Source organism: Silurus aristotelis (genome assembly GCF_946808225.1).
Source record: "Silurus aristotelis genome assembly, chromosome: 12".
Taxonomy (NCBI): domain Eukaryota; kingdom Metazoa; phylum Chordata; class Actinopteri; order Siluriformes; family Siluridae; genus Silurus; species Silurus aristotelis.
Genome location: NC_139585.1, coordinates 23,086,021 through 23,103,336, shown reverse-complemented (window position 1 = coordinate 23,103,336; position 17,316 = coordinate 23,086,021). Strand labels below are relative to the sequence as shown.

Below are 17,316 nucleotides of genomic sequence, written 5' to 3'. Positions count from 1 at the left end.
TGGGGAGACTTTTACCTCAACTTCACTACATTTCAAATATCTTTTTTTTTTACTCAACCACATTTTGCGTAATCAGTCGTTTGGTGGCGTCACTTTTTCTGGAGTTATATTTCACAGAGTGTATCTCTACTTTAACTCATGCTTACAAACTACATGGTTTGCGTACTTCATCCACACTGACATTGAACTATAGGTATGCAGTTCTTTCACCTGATAGTATAAGAGTACACTGGGACACGGCTGCACTCCATTATTTGGACTTCTCCAGAATTATTCTGAGCCTTAAGTCAGACTTAAATACAAATATCCAGGAATAGACATTTGTGTTTTAAAACCCTGGTGTCCTGCTTCGTTTAGTGTAATGCTGCCCAGCAGGAACTGCAAACGGCACTACATGACGCTTCGGCAAACAGAGCGCATAGCAGGTGTGAAATGGAATTAGCTCTAAACTCGACCCTCTGTAATGAACGATTCTGGCCGTAATCATCCCCCTAGTGCTTTATAGCCATTAGCATACATTGTACTCAAACTCTGGTGAGAGACTTCTCTTTTCAAGGTGTCTGAGACCTTGAGTTTCCCAATTAGGGGTGTGAAGTACTCCGAAGGCGTGTACCAGTATGACTGCAGGCCTAAGCAGAGCAAGGATTAATCCCTGTTCCAGGTTATCCAGAGGTCACCAAGGGATTGCTGTTCCTTTAGCATTTTGAATGCCAGATCCAGGCACAATTCTCCACAAGTAACCCCCGCTGGCTGCTCAAATACCCCAAACCCTCCCCAACCCACTTTCAATCAACCGTGCCTCACTTATTTTTGTAACGAAATAAGATTACCCTTCTTTGCACAACTGAATGCGATTACTTCTCCTCCTCACTGTATTGTAATGATTCGTTTGTTTCTATTGCAGCTGCTGGACTTGTTCATGGTGTGGGATTGGTCCACTTACCTAGCAGACTATGGCCAGCCCACCTCGAAGTATCTCCGGGTCAACCCGTCCACTGCACTTGCACTTTTGGAGAAGTCAGTATTCCTCATGTTATGTTAACAATTTCTTTCATTACTTACAAACCCGGCTTGTCCTAATATATGTTGTAAAGACGCTTCCATCCCTGTGTTGCTGTGAAGTAAAGATTGCCCATTTGCATCTAACATTTTCTCTCTTTCTCAATGCTAACTTGCGACAGAGTCAACCGGGGGTAGGTAGTTTTACAATTTCCAAATGTACTTGCATACACTAAAGAAAAACGATCCTATACACACACACACACACACACACACACACACACACACACACATAAACCTTACTGTACAGCAGAAGTCCCAAACAACCGGCTTACCACCCAGTACCGGGCCGTGGAAGAGCTACCGGGTTGAAGAATGTTTTGTGGAATATGTGATTGATATGACCTTACATACAACAGTGTATGATTTATTAAGAGGTTTTTTTTATTTTATTGGATATTGAGCCACTGTTTAAAATTACATACAGCACAACATTTCTATAAGAAGACTTTTTTGTTGTTGTTTTTGCATTCTTGGAAGGAGTCTCCAGTGTCAGACTCACTTTGAAGGAAAACCCGTATCTGTTTTTGCAGTTTTCAGAGTAGAGGACTTTGCACTTTATAGTTCGTTTATAAAATTAAAGGGGGAAAAAAAGCATACAGGCCTGTAAGGGAATAGCTGCTCTAGCTGCTCTAGTGTAAGTGATAAAGTAGGGAAGTCATTTGTTTATGCAGAAATCCCACAACATTTAATTTAACATTTGATGTTAATTTTGTAGATAAACAAAATACCTCTTAAATATCGGCTTGTGCTGTTATAGAAAGAAATACCAATCCACCATTATGTGGTGTTTTATTCATTACTTCCTTTCGTAGAAGTAAAAACAAATGATAAGAAGGTACTAACCAACTAATCAGATTTACATCACAACACTTTTAATGTTAAATTTGATCAACGTTGAGGAGAAAAAAACTGCTTTATTCAGCTTTTTTTTGGCTGTTAATAATGTTATTCAGCATGTGAAGTATGTCATGAAATGACAAATATGAAAGCTTAGTGATTAAGTTACACCACTGAGATGCCACTACTGGGCCCTTGAGCAAGGCCCCTAACTCTCATTGAGGTGATTGTAAGTCATTTTGTATTATACATCACATATATCGTAATCCTGTTTGCGTTGTCGTTCCAGGATGAAGGACACGAGCAAAAAGAACAACATCTTTTCACAGTTCCGGAAGAACGACCGCGACAAGCAGAAGCTGATCGAGACGGTGGTGAAGCAGTTGAGGAGTTTGGTGAACGGCATGTCGCAGCACTCATAAGCGCCCTTTTCCCTTCCCGTGTTCTCCTTCTTGCACTTCCCAATCCCACACACTTAAAGCACGGAGCGGTGCAAAATCGAGACCAACTTCAAGACTACAGCACCTTCTTTAACACACGCTCACACACGGGCCACGCATCCCCAGTGTCCTCTGCCAAAACGTTCCCCTCTGTGTCACGCTTTATTTCAGACTGAATCTCGAAGTGTAAATACTGGAGAAAAAAAAAACGACGAGAGGTCGGTTTTATCGAATGCAACCATTTAATTGTTTTTTTTTTTTCTTTTAGCGTTTTTTTTTTTTTTTTTTTTTTTTTACGGCCAAGGATTCTGTTTTTGTATATTGTAAAAGCACCCCGGAGAACCGGCGTATGAACGATGACGTCCTCACGTGAGACAGATGTTCATATTGAGAGATTCTCCGGAGCGGGGGAGGGGCCATGAAGTTTTTAGTGTAGATATTCGAAAATGATATTTAACACTATTCTAAAATCATGCTTCCCACACATCTGAACCAGTGTGTCAATTTGTGGTGAAGGGAAAAAAACTTGCATGAGTGTGTGTGTGTGTGATTTTTTTTATTTTTTCTCTTAATTTAAGGCTGAAGATATAATTTTTCGCATATGAACCTTTTTATTCTTTTAAGGGAATAGCGGCGTTCAGCTGTGAAGAAAAGAAAAACATTTCATTGTGTACAAAAAACATTTGCTCGCGTCTCGAAACGCTTTGTGGAATTGATTTATTTAATTTTATTTTTAATTCCAAAGGGGGGAAACTAAAGCTTTTTTTTTTTCGTCCGAGTTTCCAACGCTTTCGACGGCGAAAGGAAAAAAAAAAGCGAGCAATAACCGGTCTGGACGTCACGTTTCGTCGTGACGTTAGTTGCTCTTTCGAACTTTCCCGCAGACTTTGCACCAAATATAATTTAAGTTATTTGCATATGTATATGTAAGTTATTTGCATATATATATATATATATGTGTGTATATATGTATGTATGCCTGTGAAATGTCATTGTACAAACGACTAAATGGAACCGAGAGATTCTCCGAATCAGAAGTGAGAGCAGGGGTCCGGCTTGCTCTCTTCCCTAAACATGATAACGTACAAAAAAAAAAAAAAAAAAAACCGTGAAATTTTATTCATAAGTCTTAGTGATGCCACGGTTTTCCCTCCAGTTAAAACAGCACTAGTTCTATTTCTGCCTTTCTGATTGAATTCTCAGTCTTATTGAAGATTGCTGCTAAAGATCTGCATCATCTCTGACACAGAGTTTTCCCATTTGTTTTCGTTCACATTAATAAAACTGGATCGACCGATTGCAACGCGTCATCTTCTTTTATTCCCAAAGTTGGTGGTTGGAGTGAAATTTACATATACGTCATTAATATATGGATTCATTTCCCATTTCCTTTAGAACATGAAAATCCAAACACACCTCAGTAAATTTCATCAGACTCGTGTTTGTTACATAAGGAATCACCCACCTGAACTTTTCAAGACTTTTTTTTAGGCAAAGAAGCAACCAGGAGCCAATGATAGTTTGAATATGATGCTACCATCACTACATCTCACTTATACACTGTGCTGGAGAACACAATTTGTAAGTTCACAGGATTATGTCCAGTGTCTGTTTTATAGATTTGCAAAAGAATGGAGGTGGGTTTTTTTTATTTATTTTTTTAGGTAAAACTTTATTCAGTTCAATTTATTTTTATTTGTATTTAACAATGAACATTGTCTCAAAGCACTGATAATGTGGTGATAAAAAAATTCATATCTTCTTTATAAGTGTAAGTTTGTCCCTGATGAGGGAGCCTGTGGCGAGGAAAAACTCCCTGAGATGGCATAAGGAAGACACCCTGAGAGGAACCAGACTCGAGAGGGAACCCATCCTCATCTGGGTTGCACCGAATGTCCATTTATTGCAGAATATTTATCAGAAAAAAATTAAAAGAAATTTTTAGAAAAGTATTGAACCAAATATTGGGACATCTGTTTTTTTCCAGCCATATGTGGTTCTTCAACAAACTGTTACTATAAAGTTAAAGGCACACAATTGTATAAGATGCCGTTGGACGCTAGAGCATAAAATTTTCCCTTTACTTGAACTAGGAGACCCAAAACCTGTTCCTGCATGATGATGTGACTCTGCACAAATCCAGCTCTATAAATATGTGCTTTACATGGCGGATCTTGAGTGGACTGTTCTAGAGCTCTAAACTTAACCCTACTGAACATATTTGGGACACGTGGTTCTGTCCAATGTTCCCAGAAGAGTGAAGGTTATTATAACCTACAAATGACAATGTGAAATGCAATGGTTAAAAAATGCACATACAACAGTTGTATAGTGTTTTTTTATTTATTATTGTTATGGTAATACAAACTTTCTTTTGGCTTCTCCCATTAGGGGGCGCCACAGCGGATCATCCGCATGTTTGATTTGGCACGTTTTTTACGCTGGATGCCCTTCCTAATGCAACCCTCCCAATTTATCCGGGTTTGGGACCGGCACTAAGGCTTGTGCAACCCTAATGGCTGGGGTTTGGTTCTCTGACCGGGGATCGAACCCGGGCCACAGCGGTGAGAGCGCCGCATCCTAACCACTAGATTATGGTAATAAATATTCATATTTAATATTAAGCAGGTCTATAAATAATGTTATCTTCGATCTTGTGTGTTTGGAAACTTCAGGTATAAAAAAGTTTTAATGTCTTTTAAAGGATTAATTTACATAATTTTAATGTCACTGGTAGAGTGAATCTAAAGAACATACTGTACACTAAATAGGTGTCATTGTAATAATAATATCAATAATACATATTACATGTACAAAAAAAACAAGTTACAAAAATAAGCAGCTTTTGATTCTCCACACAAAGTGAGCATTGGGTAATATTGAGGAATCGGATAGAGCAGGAATGCCATGTGTGTATCAAGTACAAATGTGTGTAAGAGATTTCAATCACTCATCCATCTTCAGTTACCACTTTATCTTGATTGAGGTGGAGACACTTCTGAAAAACAGTAGTTGTGAGGTAAGAATACGCACTTGATGGAATCAGTGGTGGGCCGTGCATTTGGTACCTGGGCCTTCAGTGGGGACGTACCCGACTTAATCCACCTCTTAGTACCACCACTATCATGTTGCGATTATAGAAACCATCAATACTATACAAAAACGCAATATAACAACGCGTGGCATTACAGAGAGAGAGTCATTTCTCATATGGAGGGTGAATACCATTTTACTAAAGCAAGCGCCAAACCGCTATGCTACAACCGCAACTGTGCCACCATCATCATCTGGAGCAGTTCAGAATCAATATTTGTCTAATAACATGACAAAAACATAAAAATTTTAATAAAATCCAACCTACTCACCAGAGATACAGACACATAATTTGCACCGCTCCTCAGAGGCTACCGCTGGTACCGCTCGTATTCGCTGTTCTGGAAGTGGTGAACAAACCCTTTCCCGGGCTGAGACACGCTAACTAGCTTTGGGGTTGGGGTCTTCACGATGTCTAGCTTTTCTTGAATATGTATTTTTAAGTATGTCCGAGACCAAATCAACTTCTCCTTCTCTGTAGGCATAAAAAGTCTAACTCAGCTGTATTAATGTGTGCAGATTATGTATTAATGTTACACACGTGTTTTGCCAGTCGAACTTGGCTGTAACAGTTTTCCTTTGACCAACCAATCAGAGGATGGAAAAATGCTAACGTTATTCTGGGCCAGCTAGATGCCCTGTGACACGAATTTGAAATCTGATTGGTTAAAGAAACAAAGCTATTTCTTATAAAGACTAAGGTAAAAAAAAAAGGCCAGCAGTACTGACTTTGAAGGCACTGGGCAGATTAGATTGGCATGGCAACACATAGAGGCTGAAAACTGATTGGACAAAAAAATCTAACATCCACATACACGTACTGAAGCAGTGCAGCCAAGAAATACGCTACGAAATAAAGAGAATAAACTGTTTGGAATAAATTAATACAATTTCATGAAACAAATATTAGAATTTATGTTGTAAAAACATGGTCAGTGCTTCTGATAGTGTTTAGGCCAGCAGAGAAGGCTTTGCTGGCCCTGACCGCCTGCCACTGGATGGAACAAATTGCTGAATCACATGGAGGAAAAAAGGGGAAAAACACCAAGTAACTTTTCCCCCTTTTTCCTCCATGTAATTCAGCAATTTGTTCCTATTTACAAGCACTATTTACAACTGTGGTGTGCAGAAAAGCATCTCAGAATGCACATGTTGAACCTTGAGATGAATGTGCTACAACAACAGAAGGTCACATTGGGTTCCACTCTTCCCTTCTGTTGTTGTAGCACATTCCTCTCAAGGTTCAACATGTGCATTCTGAGATGCTTTTCTGCACACCACAGTTGTAAATAGTGCTTTTTGACTTTTTTTAAGGTACCATAATTAAGGTGTTTCTGTTCAGTTATGTGCGATGTTTTTTGTTTTTTGCACCATTATATGTAATTATATGAAAATCCCAGGAGATCAGCAGTTTCTGAAGTACACAAAGCAGCCAATCTGACACCTACAACTATGCCATGTTTAAAGTCACACTTATTCTTCATTCTGATGTTTGATTTGAACATTAAATGAAGTTGGTGACTTGTATCTTCATGATTGCTTACAATGATTAGATAACTGCATGAATATGATGTAATTAGAGGTCACATTGCATTACTCTCTCACTTTACCACATGTATTCCAAGCCTGGGCTACTACATATGTACCAATTCCTCTCATTCCACTTCTATGGATTTTAGAGACTGATTTCAGATACCGACCCGAAACTAACATCTTCTACGAACTCTGAAAGTTTCTGTTGTCGAGTTATGAGAAGTGCTTCGGGACATTTTGTGTCCTGTGATCATGAACAAGATCCGACTTGTGACACGCAAAACAACACACATTCACCACATGTGTATGAGAAAAATATGACTTGAAATATTGATCCAAATTTCTTTAGACAGAATCAGATTTTTTTTTTTTGACAGAATCACGTGTAATCTGCTCAAGTGTTAATCCCTGCCTTCTGAAGAACTACATTTCATATACTGCTCATCTCACAGTGAGAAATATGGAAATATGAAAACACTACACTATACATATGGAAGCATATTTACATGCATTAAGGTTGTTCCTTAAAGTAAATTAATTTTATTTCATCTGCTACAAACTATAGTATTATTACAGTAAATCATTGGATCATTAGATTTCATCTAAGAAAATTGTTATGAACTGCTGAAATGAATTAATGCATCAGGGCACATTAAAGACCTGGGGGGAGGTTACACCTTGAAGACAGTGGCCAGCTGACCCTTTAGTGAACCGCGCGTATGTGTGTGTGTGTGTGTGTGTGAGAGAGAGAGAATGATGTAACCCCTCCCTCCCCTACCAGTATACCGATAAATCAAAGACGCTCGCGTCGCCATTGGCCGCAGATTCAGTATCAAAGTCGCGCCACGTGTCGCCTCTGAGCAAAAACCTCCAGCCAGACCACAGCCTGGGTTTATTCTAGATTATAGAGCAGTGCATGAGTCAGAAAAAAACCTGCTACCCTCATCATCACCATCATCATCATCATAATTACTATTATTATTATTATTATAATTATTGTCTATGTGTGTAAGCGATCGATAGATAGATAGATAGATAGATAGATAGATAGATAGATAGATAGATAGATAGATAGATAGATAGATAGATAGCGGGACGGAGAGAGAGAGAGAGAGAGAGAGAGAGAGAAAGAGGGGTTATATGCAATGAAATGAAGATAGATAGATAGATAGATAGATAGATAGATAGATAGATAGATAGATAGATAGATAGATAGAGAGAGAGAGAGAGAGAGAGAGAGAGAGAGAGAGAGAGAGAGAGAGAGGTTATATGCAATGAAATAAATAAATAAATGAAAATAGATAGATAGATAGATAGATAGATAGATAGATAGATAGATAGATAGATAGATAGATAGATAGATAGATAGATAGATAGATAGATAGATAGATAGCGGGACGGAGAGAGAGAGAGAGAGAGAGAGAGAGAGAGAGAGAGGGGTTATATGCAATGAAATGAAGATAGATAGATAGATAGATAGATAGATAGAGAGAGAGAGAGAGAGAGAGAGAGAGCGAGGGAGAGAGGTTATATGCAATTAAATAAATAAATGAATAAATAAAGAGAGAGAGAGAGAGAGAGAGAGAGAGAGAGAGAGAGAGAGAGAGAGAGAGTGTCAGGTGTGTTGTCTGCTCCCTTTGTAATTTGTGTGTGTGTGTGTGTGTGTGTGTGTGTGTGTGTGTGTGTGTGTGTGTGTGGAGATAATAGAGCTTATTCCCGCCGCAGTTAGTGGCGCTCGCCCTCCGTTATCTTCTCCTTTGATGGACTGTGAACTTGGCGAGGGCTGGTGCTGGAGTTCAGCCGCATGTCAGGGTCTGTGTGTGCGGGTCAGCAGCGGGTCACAGGGGGAACGCACACAGGCACACAGCGCGGGGAGGAGGAGGAGGAGGAGGAGGGGGCGGACTCTAACCCTTTAACCATACACACCAATACACACACACACACAGTATTAAATGCGGACCCACACTGCACCTTGTGCACAGATGACGTTAGAGCGCACGAGTCACGTGTGTGTCCCTGTGGGTAATGAACACAAAGCTCATGAAGAAGTGATACCGGACTCGCGATGCAGATGTTGTTAAAACTAGAAGAGCCCATAAGAAATAAATGTTACTTTTCTGCAAAAGGTTTTCTGCAGGTTCCTGTGCTCCTCTAATAGGTGAATTACATCAGGCACGAATCAAGATACCTATCTCTATCTCTCTCTCTGTTTGTCTGTCTGTCTGTCTGCCAGTGTAGAAAGATCTTTATCTTTTCAGTTCTCCAAAAATGAACTAAATAGTCCTACAAGTGGAGGAATTCAGACTCTTCCCACCATGATCAGGAAGATCTGCGTTTATAATAGAAAGTAAATCCAGTAATATGAAAATGCATGATAAAAATATCTGGGGTGAGAAGCTCTCCAGGTCCAAAACAACCAGGACATTTAGACATAGTTTGAATAATAAGCCTGAAATTTAAATGCTTGGATTTGACTAGAAGGTTTTGGAGGAGTCTGAAAGTTCTTGCATGGGTGCACAAAGAGATATAGAGAACCCCTTATATGAAAGAAATAATATCAGACACGGTGTCTCATTGAGCGAGCAAGCAGCCCGTAATCCCATTAAAATGCAATGCAAAAATCAAGTCTTTTTGTCTCTTTAGAAAACATCAAGGAAGTTCTCAAGCCTGCACAATGTGCAGTGTATTGTTCCTTAAGCTGTAAGTCCCACAGTGCCAGTTTGGAGAGATCTGCCAATCAGGGCCCCACCTCCATGAATTTCAATAGAGGGTGTTACACATGAACGGTTCCTAACCTTATCTCCTTTACTGTGCAAATGAACTATACTTGAACTTCAGGTAGTGGCACACCGAGGGCAAAGGGCACCACTTGAAGCATTTCGCACGTTGTTATGATTCTGGCGTTGTTAGGAAGTACCATGAGCACCATTACTCAGCTCACAAGTCAATTTCAAAACTGGGAAATACCCAAACCCTAGTGTAAAGGTGGACCTTCTTGTGTGTTTTTATCCAGGACGGTTCAGATCAAGTCCAGTTGGAGACTATTCGAAGACACTTGGAGAGGAAATTCAACACCGGGGAGTGTAATGTGTACTCCGTGAACTTTGGGACAATGAGGGGGAAAAAAGGTGAAATTCAGGCCAGGAGAGTTGCAGAAGTACAAGTGCCACCACACATCAAAGAATCCAGGGGAAAGAAAGGTGTAAAACTTGGAGCCATTCTGTCTCTAAGATGCCTGGTCCCCTTCTCTCCCCCCCCCCTGCGTTATAGCTGTCGTAAAAAAAAGCCAGAAGAGTGGGCAGAAGAATCACCTAATTCCACATGCTGTGGGTGGTTCTGCATGTTTACTCTTCATGAAGAGCTACCGGTAACCTTGCTTTGGCTCCAGTACTTTTTTTTTTTTAAACTGACCCAAGATTGAACCCACCACCAGCTATCATATTGGCCGCGTCCCAAACCGCGCATGTCCAAATAAGACGGCATAATGGACCACCAGGCAAACGTGCAACTAAAGAGCAATAATTACACCTGAACAGTTTTAAGTTTGAGACGCGTATATTCCTTTATTGTCGCATTAATATGTGTATTTGTTTACATTTATCCTGGTTGTGCTCAATGCGCATGGATTGCGCTCCAACACGCACATATGGTGGTGGACTTTTATTAATTTTTTTATATGTACGTTTATTTAATATATTTGCACATGTGAAACACTAAATGTATGGTGTTACCCTGCTGGTGGTCTTAAATCACTGAACAGTCTGCGCGTAAAAATCGCGCGCAACTTTTTGTTGCGCACTATTAATAATTTTGGTGCATGTCGCAAATTTAATGCGCACCAAATTTTTGTTTCAAAAGTGTGTATGGATCCACCAAAAAAATTATGATGACACACGGAGTAGGAACCTGAACGCACTGAAATGCGCAAACTTGCTCTATAAGACGCGCCTTCTCCCTCTCCCTTCTCCTTCTCCCTCTGTTTCTCCAACCCTGGCATTTCAGCATGGCATGGAGTCGGAGTGTAAACGACGGAATATGGGAAACAAAAGCAACCCGTGGACGCTTCCCTTTGTGCCGAGGAATTAACACCTTTTCAAAGTGAAATCCTCGGATTGTCCCGCTTCTCCGGGAGGTGGTATTAGAATGCGCCTTCATAACAAATGGCTGCGGGTTTTTTCGGAGCGGCTTTTCGGGGTCCTGGGTGGGTGGGGTGTGGGTGGGGGGAGGGGCGGGGCGAGATGACACCACAATTAAAGATGAACTTTGTGTGAACTAATTTATCTGACCCAAGGTAACGAGGAGGCCGAGACAGGAGGGGAATGTGTATAAAAGGGTGCATGGAAACCAGAAAGAGAGACACAACCAGAGAATCAGTTATAAGAGAAGAACTTTGAATCAGCTTCTAGGGTCATGGGTTTGTACACTTTGTTGGTAACCTTGATGTGCACGGTGCTCCTTCCTGTGCTCCTGCTTCTCGCCGCGGTGAAGCTCTGGCAAGTTTGGGTGATTCGAGGAGTAGATCCAGGATCCACGAACCCTCTACCTCCAGGCACCATGGGGCTGCCTTTTATTGGAGAGACTCTCCAGCTCATCCTCCAGGTAACCACGAGATCCAGATCGAGATCATGGGTTTGTTTGTTTGTTTTTATGCGTTTTCTTTTTTTTTAACTCCACGTTTACTTACTTTACAGAGAAGAAAGTTCCTGCGTATGAAGCGGCAAAAATACGGCTTTATCTACAAAACGCACCTCTTTGGAAACCCCACGGTTCGCGTCATGGGCGCTGAGAACGTGCGCCAGATCCTGCTCGGGGAACACAAGCTGGTCGCGGTGCAATGGCCCGCTTCGGTGAGGACCATCCTGGGATCAGACACTCTCTCCAACGTGCACGGGAGTCTGCACCGAAACAAGAAAAAGGTAAAGCGCAAAGGGCGCATAGGAATCCGCGCACTCGCGTCGCGTAAAACCGCGCGTCCACGCACAAGTTTAGTGTGTTTCATCATTTCAATTAATAAGTGCGCCCAAATTAATAAATTAATAAATAGTAAAGTTTTTAGTGGGACAGTAACTGATTTGAGACACAGACTCAGGTTTACGACGTGTGTGTGTGTGTGTGTGTGTGTGTGTGTGTGTCCAATCTGGCAACTCTGATTACTATTTTCAAATTTGACCCGTGTCTCACGTGTGTGTTTGTGTGTGTGGTGCAGGCGATCCTAAAGGCTTTCTCTCGGGATGCTCTCGAACACTACATCCCGGTGATCCAGGAGGAGGTGCGCTGCGCAGTCACCGACTGGATGGAGCGCGATGCGCCTGTGCTCGTGTACCCGGAATTGAAGCGCCTCATGTTCCGCATCGCCATGAGGATCCTACTAGGCTTCGATCCCGAGCAGATCAAGAGGGACGAGCAAGAGCTTGTTGAAGCGTTTGAAGAAATGATTAAAAACCTCTTCTCCCTTCCAATCGACGTCCCATTCAGCGGCTTGTATCGGGTAAATACCTTCAACATTGACACTGTCATGCTAGAAGATCTAATTTAGTTATTACATTTTTTTTTTTTTTTTTTAACCAAAATTGTGATTCTGATCTAGGGTCTTAAAGCACGGAATTTCATCCACGCCAAAATCGAGGAGAACATCAAGAAGAAAATCCAAGATGGTGACAACGAGAACGAGCCCAAGTACAAGGATGCTCTCCAGCAGCTTATTGAGAACAGCAGGAGAAGCGATGAGCCCCTGAGCATGCAGGTAACCTTCGTTAGGTTCACACGTTGTGTTTCAGTGTCGAAAGGCACCACCTTAAGACCGGTTTGATGAACAAATCACTTTTCTTCTTCTCAGGCGATGAAGGAGGCAGCGACCGAACTTCTCTTCGGCGGTCACGAGACCACCGCTAGTACGGCGACGTCTCTGGTGATGTTCTTGGGACTGAATCCAGAGGTGATTCAGAGGATCCGAGAGGAGCTCGAAGAGAAGGTAAGGTTGTTATTTAGGAATTAGTGTGTTAAAAAAAAAAAAAAGATTTGTATGAATGCTAAGCATGGTTGTTTTTGTTTTTTTCCTAGGAGTTTTCAAGCATGTATTTGCCAGAAAGAGCTGTTAACATGAAGCTGCTGGAACATCTCAAGTACACCGGCTGTGTCATTAAGGAAACCCTCCGAATTAACCCACCCGTGCCTGGGGGATTCCGTGTTGCACTTAAAACGTTTGAACTCAATGTAAGTTCTTATCCAGATACTCCATTTATAATGGCAGTGTTACTCGAAGTACCATAAAGCTTATTTTATGAGATATAATGGACAAATGTAGTAGCAATAATAATAATAATGATTTCTGCTTTCTTTTCCAAGGGCTACCAGATTCCCAAAGGCTGGAATGTCATTTACAGCATTTGCGATACCCACGATGTTGCAGATATCTTCCCGCACAAAGAGGAATTCCAGCCTGAGAGATTCATGGCTAAAGGCTTGGAAGACAGTTCCAGGTTTAACTACATCCCCTTCGGAGGAGGAGCCAGGATGTGTGTGGGAAAGGAGTTTGCCAAAATGCTGCTCAAGATCTTTTTAGTTGAGCTAACACAGCACTGCAACTGGACACTTTTAAATGGACCGCCGACAATGAAAACGGGCCCAACTGTATACCCTGTGGACAATCTTCCCACAAAGTTTTGCCGTTATATTCGTTAATATCCGCATTAAATCAGGCACAGACTGTTGGCAAGGGAATTGTACAGATGTGTGTGTGTGTGTGTGTGTGTGTGTGTGTGTGTGTGTGTGTGTGTGTGTGTGTGTGTGTGTTTTAAAACTTTGCTGATGAACTGTAACGTATGATGTTTTATATCAAATCTGTATAGAATTCCATTGTTTAACTAAGGGCACTACTCTTTTTATCAATCACTGTATTTCTTTGAGGTATATAATGTAAATTTGTAATGTAGTTTTATATATATGGAAAAAAAAAATATATATATATATATATGCGTATAGTGTGTTCTACTGAATGCAACTTAATTTAAATTGACAGTTTGTTGTATGTTTTTTATTTAATAAAACTGACATTATTGGGGGAAAAATCTACTTGCAGACTTGTTTTGCAAATACATATATATACACAAACATATATTTATGAAGAGAAATCAATATAAAAGTCTCTGAACCGGTTAAAGACTCCCTGTACGTCTGAGGAACCAGCTTTTGGTCTTGGTGAAACAAGTCTAAATATGAATTAAATATAAGGGCCACTCTATAGCTGATCAATTACTCTGTCCAAGATATCCATTCAAAATTGCCAGACCAGACCAGAGTCTTCGGCCCGACCCGGACCGATCTTTATCTAAGTAACTGAATGCTGAATGAACAAAAGCCTGCAAGTATAAAAATCATCTTGGTGTTAGGTTGGTAACAGTGGCTGTAAAGGAGTTAAGAGAGCAGTTTAGAGTTCACACCAGAAAGGGAAGTTCGAAGGAGAAAAGGTGAACGATGCACTCCCGATATCGCAAGTGATCGTCAAAGCCGTATCTTCCACAAAAGAACAATAATCTTATGAATGCATGAGACAGGAGGCGACTTGAATGGAATGATGAAGACCAGTCGCTATAGAATAACGAGCTTAACAGCCGCCTCGCCCTCTTTTTGCAAAAAAAATAAATAAATAAAAATCACAAATTACAGCATTAGAAGGGGGGAAAAAGAAGAGGAGAAAACAGTATAAGAGAAAAACAAGACTGCCTGGGCGGGCTTGTCTCCCAGAACACAGGGGTCATGTGGAAGAGACTTGTCCTTGCGTGACACTGGGAAAGAGACGGAGAAAAGCGAAGGAGAAAAAGAGAAGGGGCCTGGCAGATGCCTGCGTTAGCCATTTCTCTGCCCCGTTCTACGGGCTCCTGATTTACATTCGCCCCGCTGCATGGCTGACACCTTTATGTCCAGCCCTCCTATCCGCGCAGGTCCGGGCCCTGTGATAGATGCAGCTGAACTTTTCCTCCTATCACCTTGTAAAGAACCTTCTGCCTGGCCCATTGTTGAACATTGAGTGTTGACAACGGAACTTTTTATTCTCAGAGCCATTTTTTTGTCTAAATAATGCGAGTATATACGGAATTTATAGCAGCTAAATGAAAGCCATTTCAGAGCCTCTTGTGTTTATGGAGTTCCCCAAGCCTGGGGTCAAGTAAATCAATGTAATTGCAGCTAGACCTGTATTGTAACAATTCCCGTCCTATTTGCACAAAAAGCCTACATTGTAGTTTTGAATACAGAGTTTTCTTGACACTAAAGGACAGAAAACACATTCCTGGTAAATCCTCCGAGCGCTAGAGGTGAATTTGGAAATATATGGTGATGGGTTTTACATATGGCGCAGGAAATCTCCCTTTTAGAAAAGCACAAGGCGATTTTGTGATTTGAACTCTGTTTGACTCTCGGGTTCAACAAGCACCTAAAAGATAACGCCGTAGTACCACCACAGCTCGAACGTCCCCTGAAACATAAGTCGCTCCGACTAAACTTAACTCCTGACTACAATAGACAGGATACAGCGCTGTGCCCTTGAAAGCTACGGTTCTTCAGCACCAACGTGAAAATGGCTTTTTCATTACCACAAAAGTCAATGAGAGCGCTCCTAACAGCATTTACATGTCTGCTGCACTCTTGCCCTCCTGCCGAATCATATCAGACCTTTTCAGCTCTCGTTCGGATTACCTATTAGCGACCCACTGCTATTATTTATAATCAAGAGGGGGCTTTTCACAGGTCCCAAGGGTCAGGAAAAGTTCAGTCATTTACAAAAAGAGGCATGACCTCATGGGCACATTAAATTGTCCATTTCTCAAGAGTTGGAGCTTCTGCGAGTCCTAGGTCTGTCTGTTCAGAAACAAATGAGCTTGAAAAACGAATGTGAAACGACTCGTAATGCCTGGGGGATGTAAGAAGAAAAGAAGACAGTGAAATGGGAGAAACGCATCACTCTGTAACTGAAAACCGTTCAATTTATTATATGTTACATAATTAAATGGCACAAAAATAGAAAAAAAAACGGATTTATCATGGATGGTGGATTTTCATTTAATGATTAATCCACAAATGATAAGATTTATACATCCACATTTATATATACACTGTTTCTTCTGTTACAGTTCAAACACAGACAAAGTGCCATCCTTCAACTGGGCTGGTAAGGATATATGGCAGTGAAGCGTTCTCAGTTTTCAGTGAAACTGTAGCCTAAATAAGTACCATGTCACAAGGAAGCTTTTAGAACAAACAGAGGAAGCCATCAACAATAAAATCAAGCAAGTGAAAACCAAGTCCCGGAGACCTTTGGAATGAAAATGGGATGCTCTTTCTGCTCGACTACCACAGCATCACATGTCAGGTTTGGAAAGACAAAGATTAATGGCTTGTACCTGTAGCGTGTCAGGTTAAGTGGCATGACTCTCACCTTTGTTCCTAATGAGTTGGATGCATGTCTGAGTATGATGGAAAAACACTTATGTAACAGTATTGTGTAAAAAAAAATTAATCCTTGTGGTGCCTCAAATCACAGCAAAGATGTGAAAAGGTTACATTCTAGCCCTTCGTCATCACAAGTGCAGCGAACAAACACATTTCAAATTAATACTATCACAGATTTGCACCGGTTTTATTGATACCTGAGCTTGGTGTACATGTTCTTCTCATGTTCCTCCTTAGGGAAATGGTAACTCAGTAGGCTAAGACGTTGGACTCTTGATCAGAAGGTTGTGAGTGCTATTCCCAGAACCATCTGAATTACAGTATTTGGCAGATATTTTCATTTACTTATCCAGAGGACATACCTGTATCTCATTCATACTCAAGGGCCTTGCTCAGAGGCCCAGAGTGGTAGTTTGCTATGGCTGGGATTTGAACTCACACCCTTTGGATTTAAAGGTCGGTGCCTTAACCACTAAGCTAACACTCCCAATTCTGTCAGCAACGCCCTTAACCCCTCCCTGCTCAGTAGAATAAATGTATGTTAAGAATAATATATAATAAAAGCATCTACCAAATTCCACAAATGTCCAAAAGGTTGGTGCAAGCTCTTTGTGAGCCTTCCTCAAGCTGCCCCAAACTTGAGAGTACTAAGTTGTTTAGGATTTATTTTTTATGCTGCAGCATTAAGATTTCCCTTCACTGGAACTAAAAGATCCAAACCTGTTCCAGCATGAAAATGTCTCAAACAAGCTCCAGGAAGACATGGTTTTTGCCAAGGTTGGAGTAGAAGAACTCACAAAGGCCTGACATCAACCCAAGTCATCAACACCTTTTGGATGAACTGGCACCCCAGGCCTTCTCCACTAACATCAGCCTGATCTCACTAATGCTCTTGTGCCTGAAT

General features: G+C 41.1%; 2 protein-coding genes and 2 long non-coding RNA genes across 11 annotated transcripts in view; 3 read left to right on the top strand and 1 right to left on the bottom strand.

Annotated features, from left to right (window-relative positions):
* Positions 1–3,637, top strand: part of exoc6 (exocyst complex component 6) — a 56,825-nt gene extending 53,188 nt beyond the window's left edge. For 4 of the 8 annotated variants that reach the window (XM_083556957.1, XM_083556954.1, XM_083556956.1 and 1 more), the window contains 3 exons: positions 905–1,017; positions 1,182–1,193; positions 2,189–3,637. In XM_083556957.1, coding sequence (XP_083413083.1) covers positions 905–1,017; positions 1,182–1,193; positions 2,189–2,321 — 258 coding nt within the window. In that variant the 3' untranslated portion in view covers positions 2,322–3,637. The remainder of the gene's footprint in view (positions 1–904; positions 1,018–1,181; positions 1,194–2,188) is intronic. The other 4 variants (XM_083556955.1, XM_083556959.1, XM_083556958.1 and 1 more) reach the window with 1 other exon arrangement.
* Positions 948–1,485, bottom strand: LOC310734674. Its single transcript, XR_014536111.1, has 2 exons — positions 1,288–1,485; positions 948–1,231 (listed from the first exon to the last, which is right to left on the bottom strand). It is a non-coding gene; the product is annotated as an uncharacterized lncRNA (long non-coding RNA).
* A 1,082-nt stretch (positions 3,638–4,719) lies between the features above and the next one.
* Positions 4,720–10,359, top strand: LOC310734679. The gene is made up of 2 exons (XR_014536116.1): positions 4,720–4,936; positions 9,979–10,359. It is a non-coding gene; the product is annotated as an uncharacterized lncRNA (long non-coding RNA).
* An 847-nt stretch (positions 10,360–11,206) lies between these two features.
* Positions 11,207–14,032, top strand: cyp26a1 (cytochrome P450, family 26, subfamily A, polypeptide 1). Its single transcript, XM_083556981.1, has 7 exons — positions 11,207–11,564; positions 11,657–11,881; positions 12,172–12,453; positions 12,553–12,708; positions 12,802–12,936; positions 13,026–13,178; positions 13,311–14,032. Exons 1-7 carry the CDS (start codon positions 11,376–11,378, stop codon positions 13,644–13,646), a joined length of 1,476 nt encoding a protein of 491 aa, XP_083413107.1. The 5' UTR covers positions 11,207–11,375; the 3' UTR covers positions 13,647–14,032.
* Positions 14,033–17,316: the final 3,284 nt, after the last annotated feature.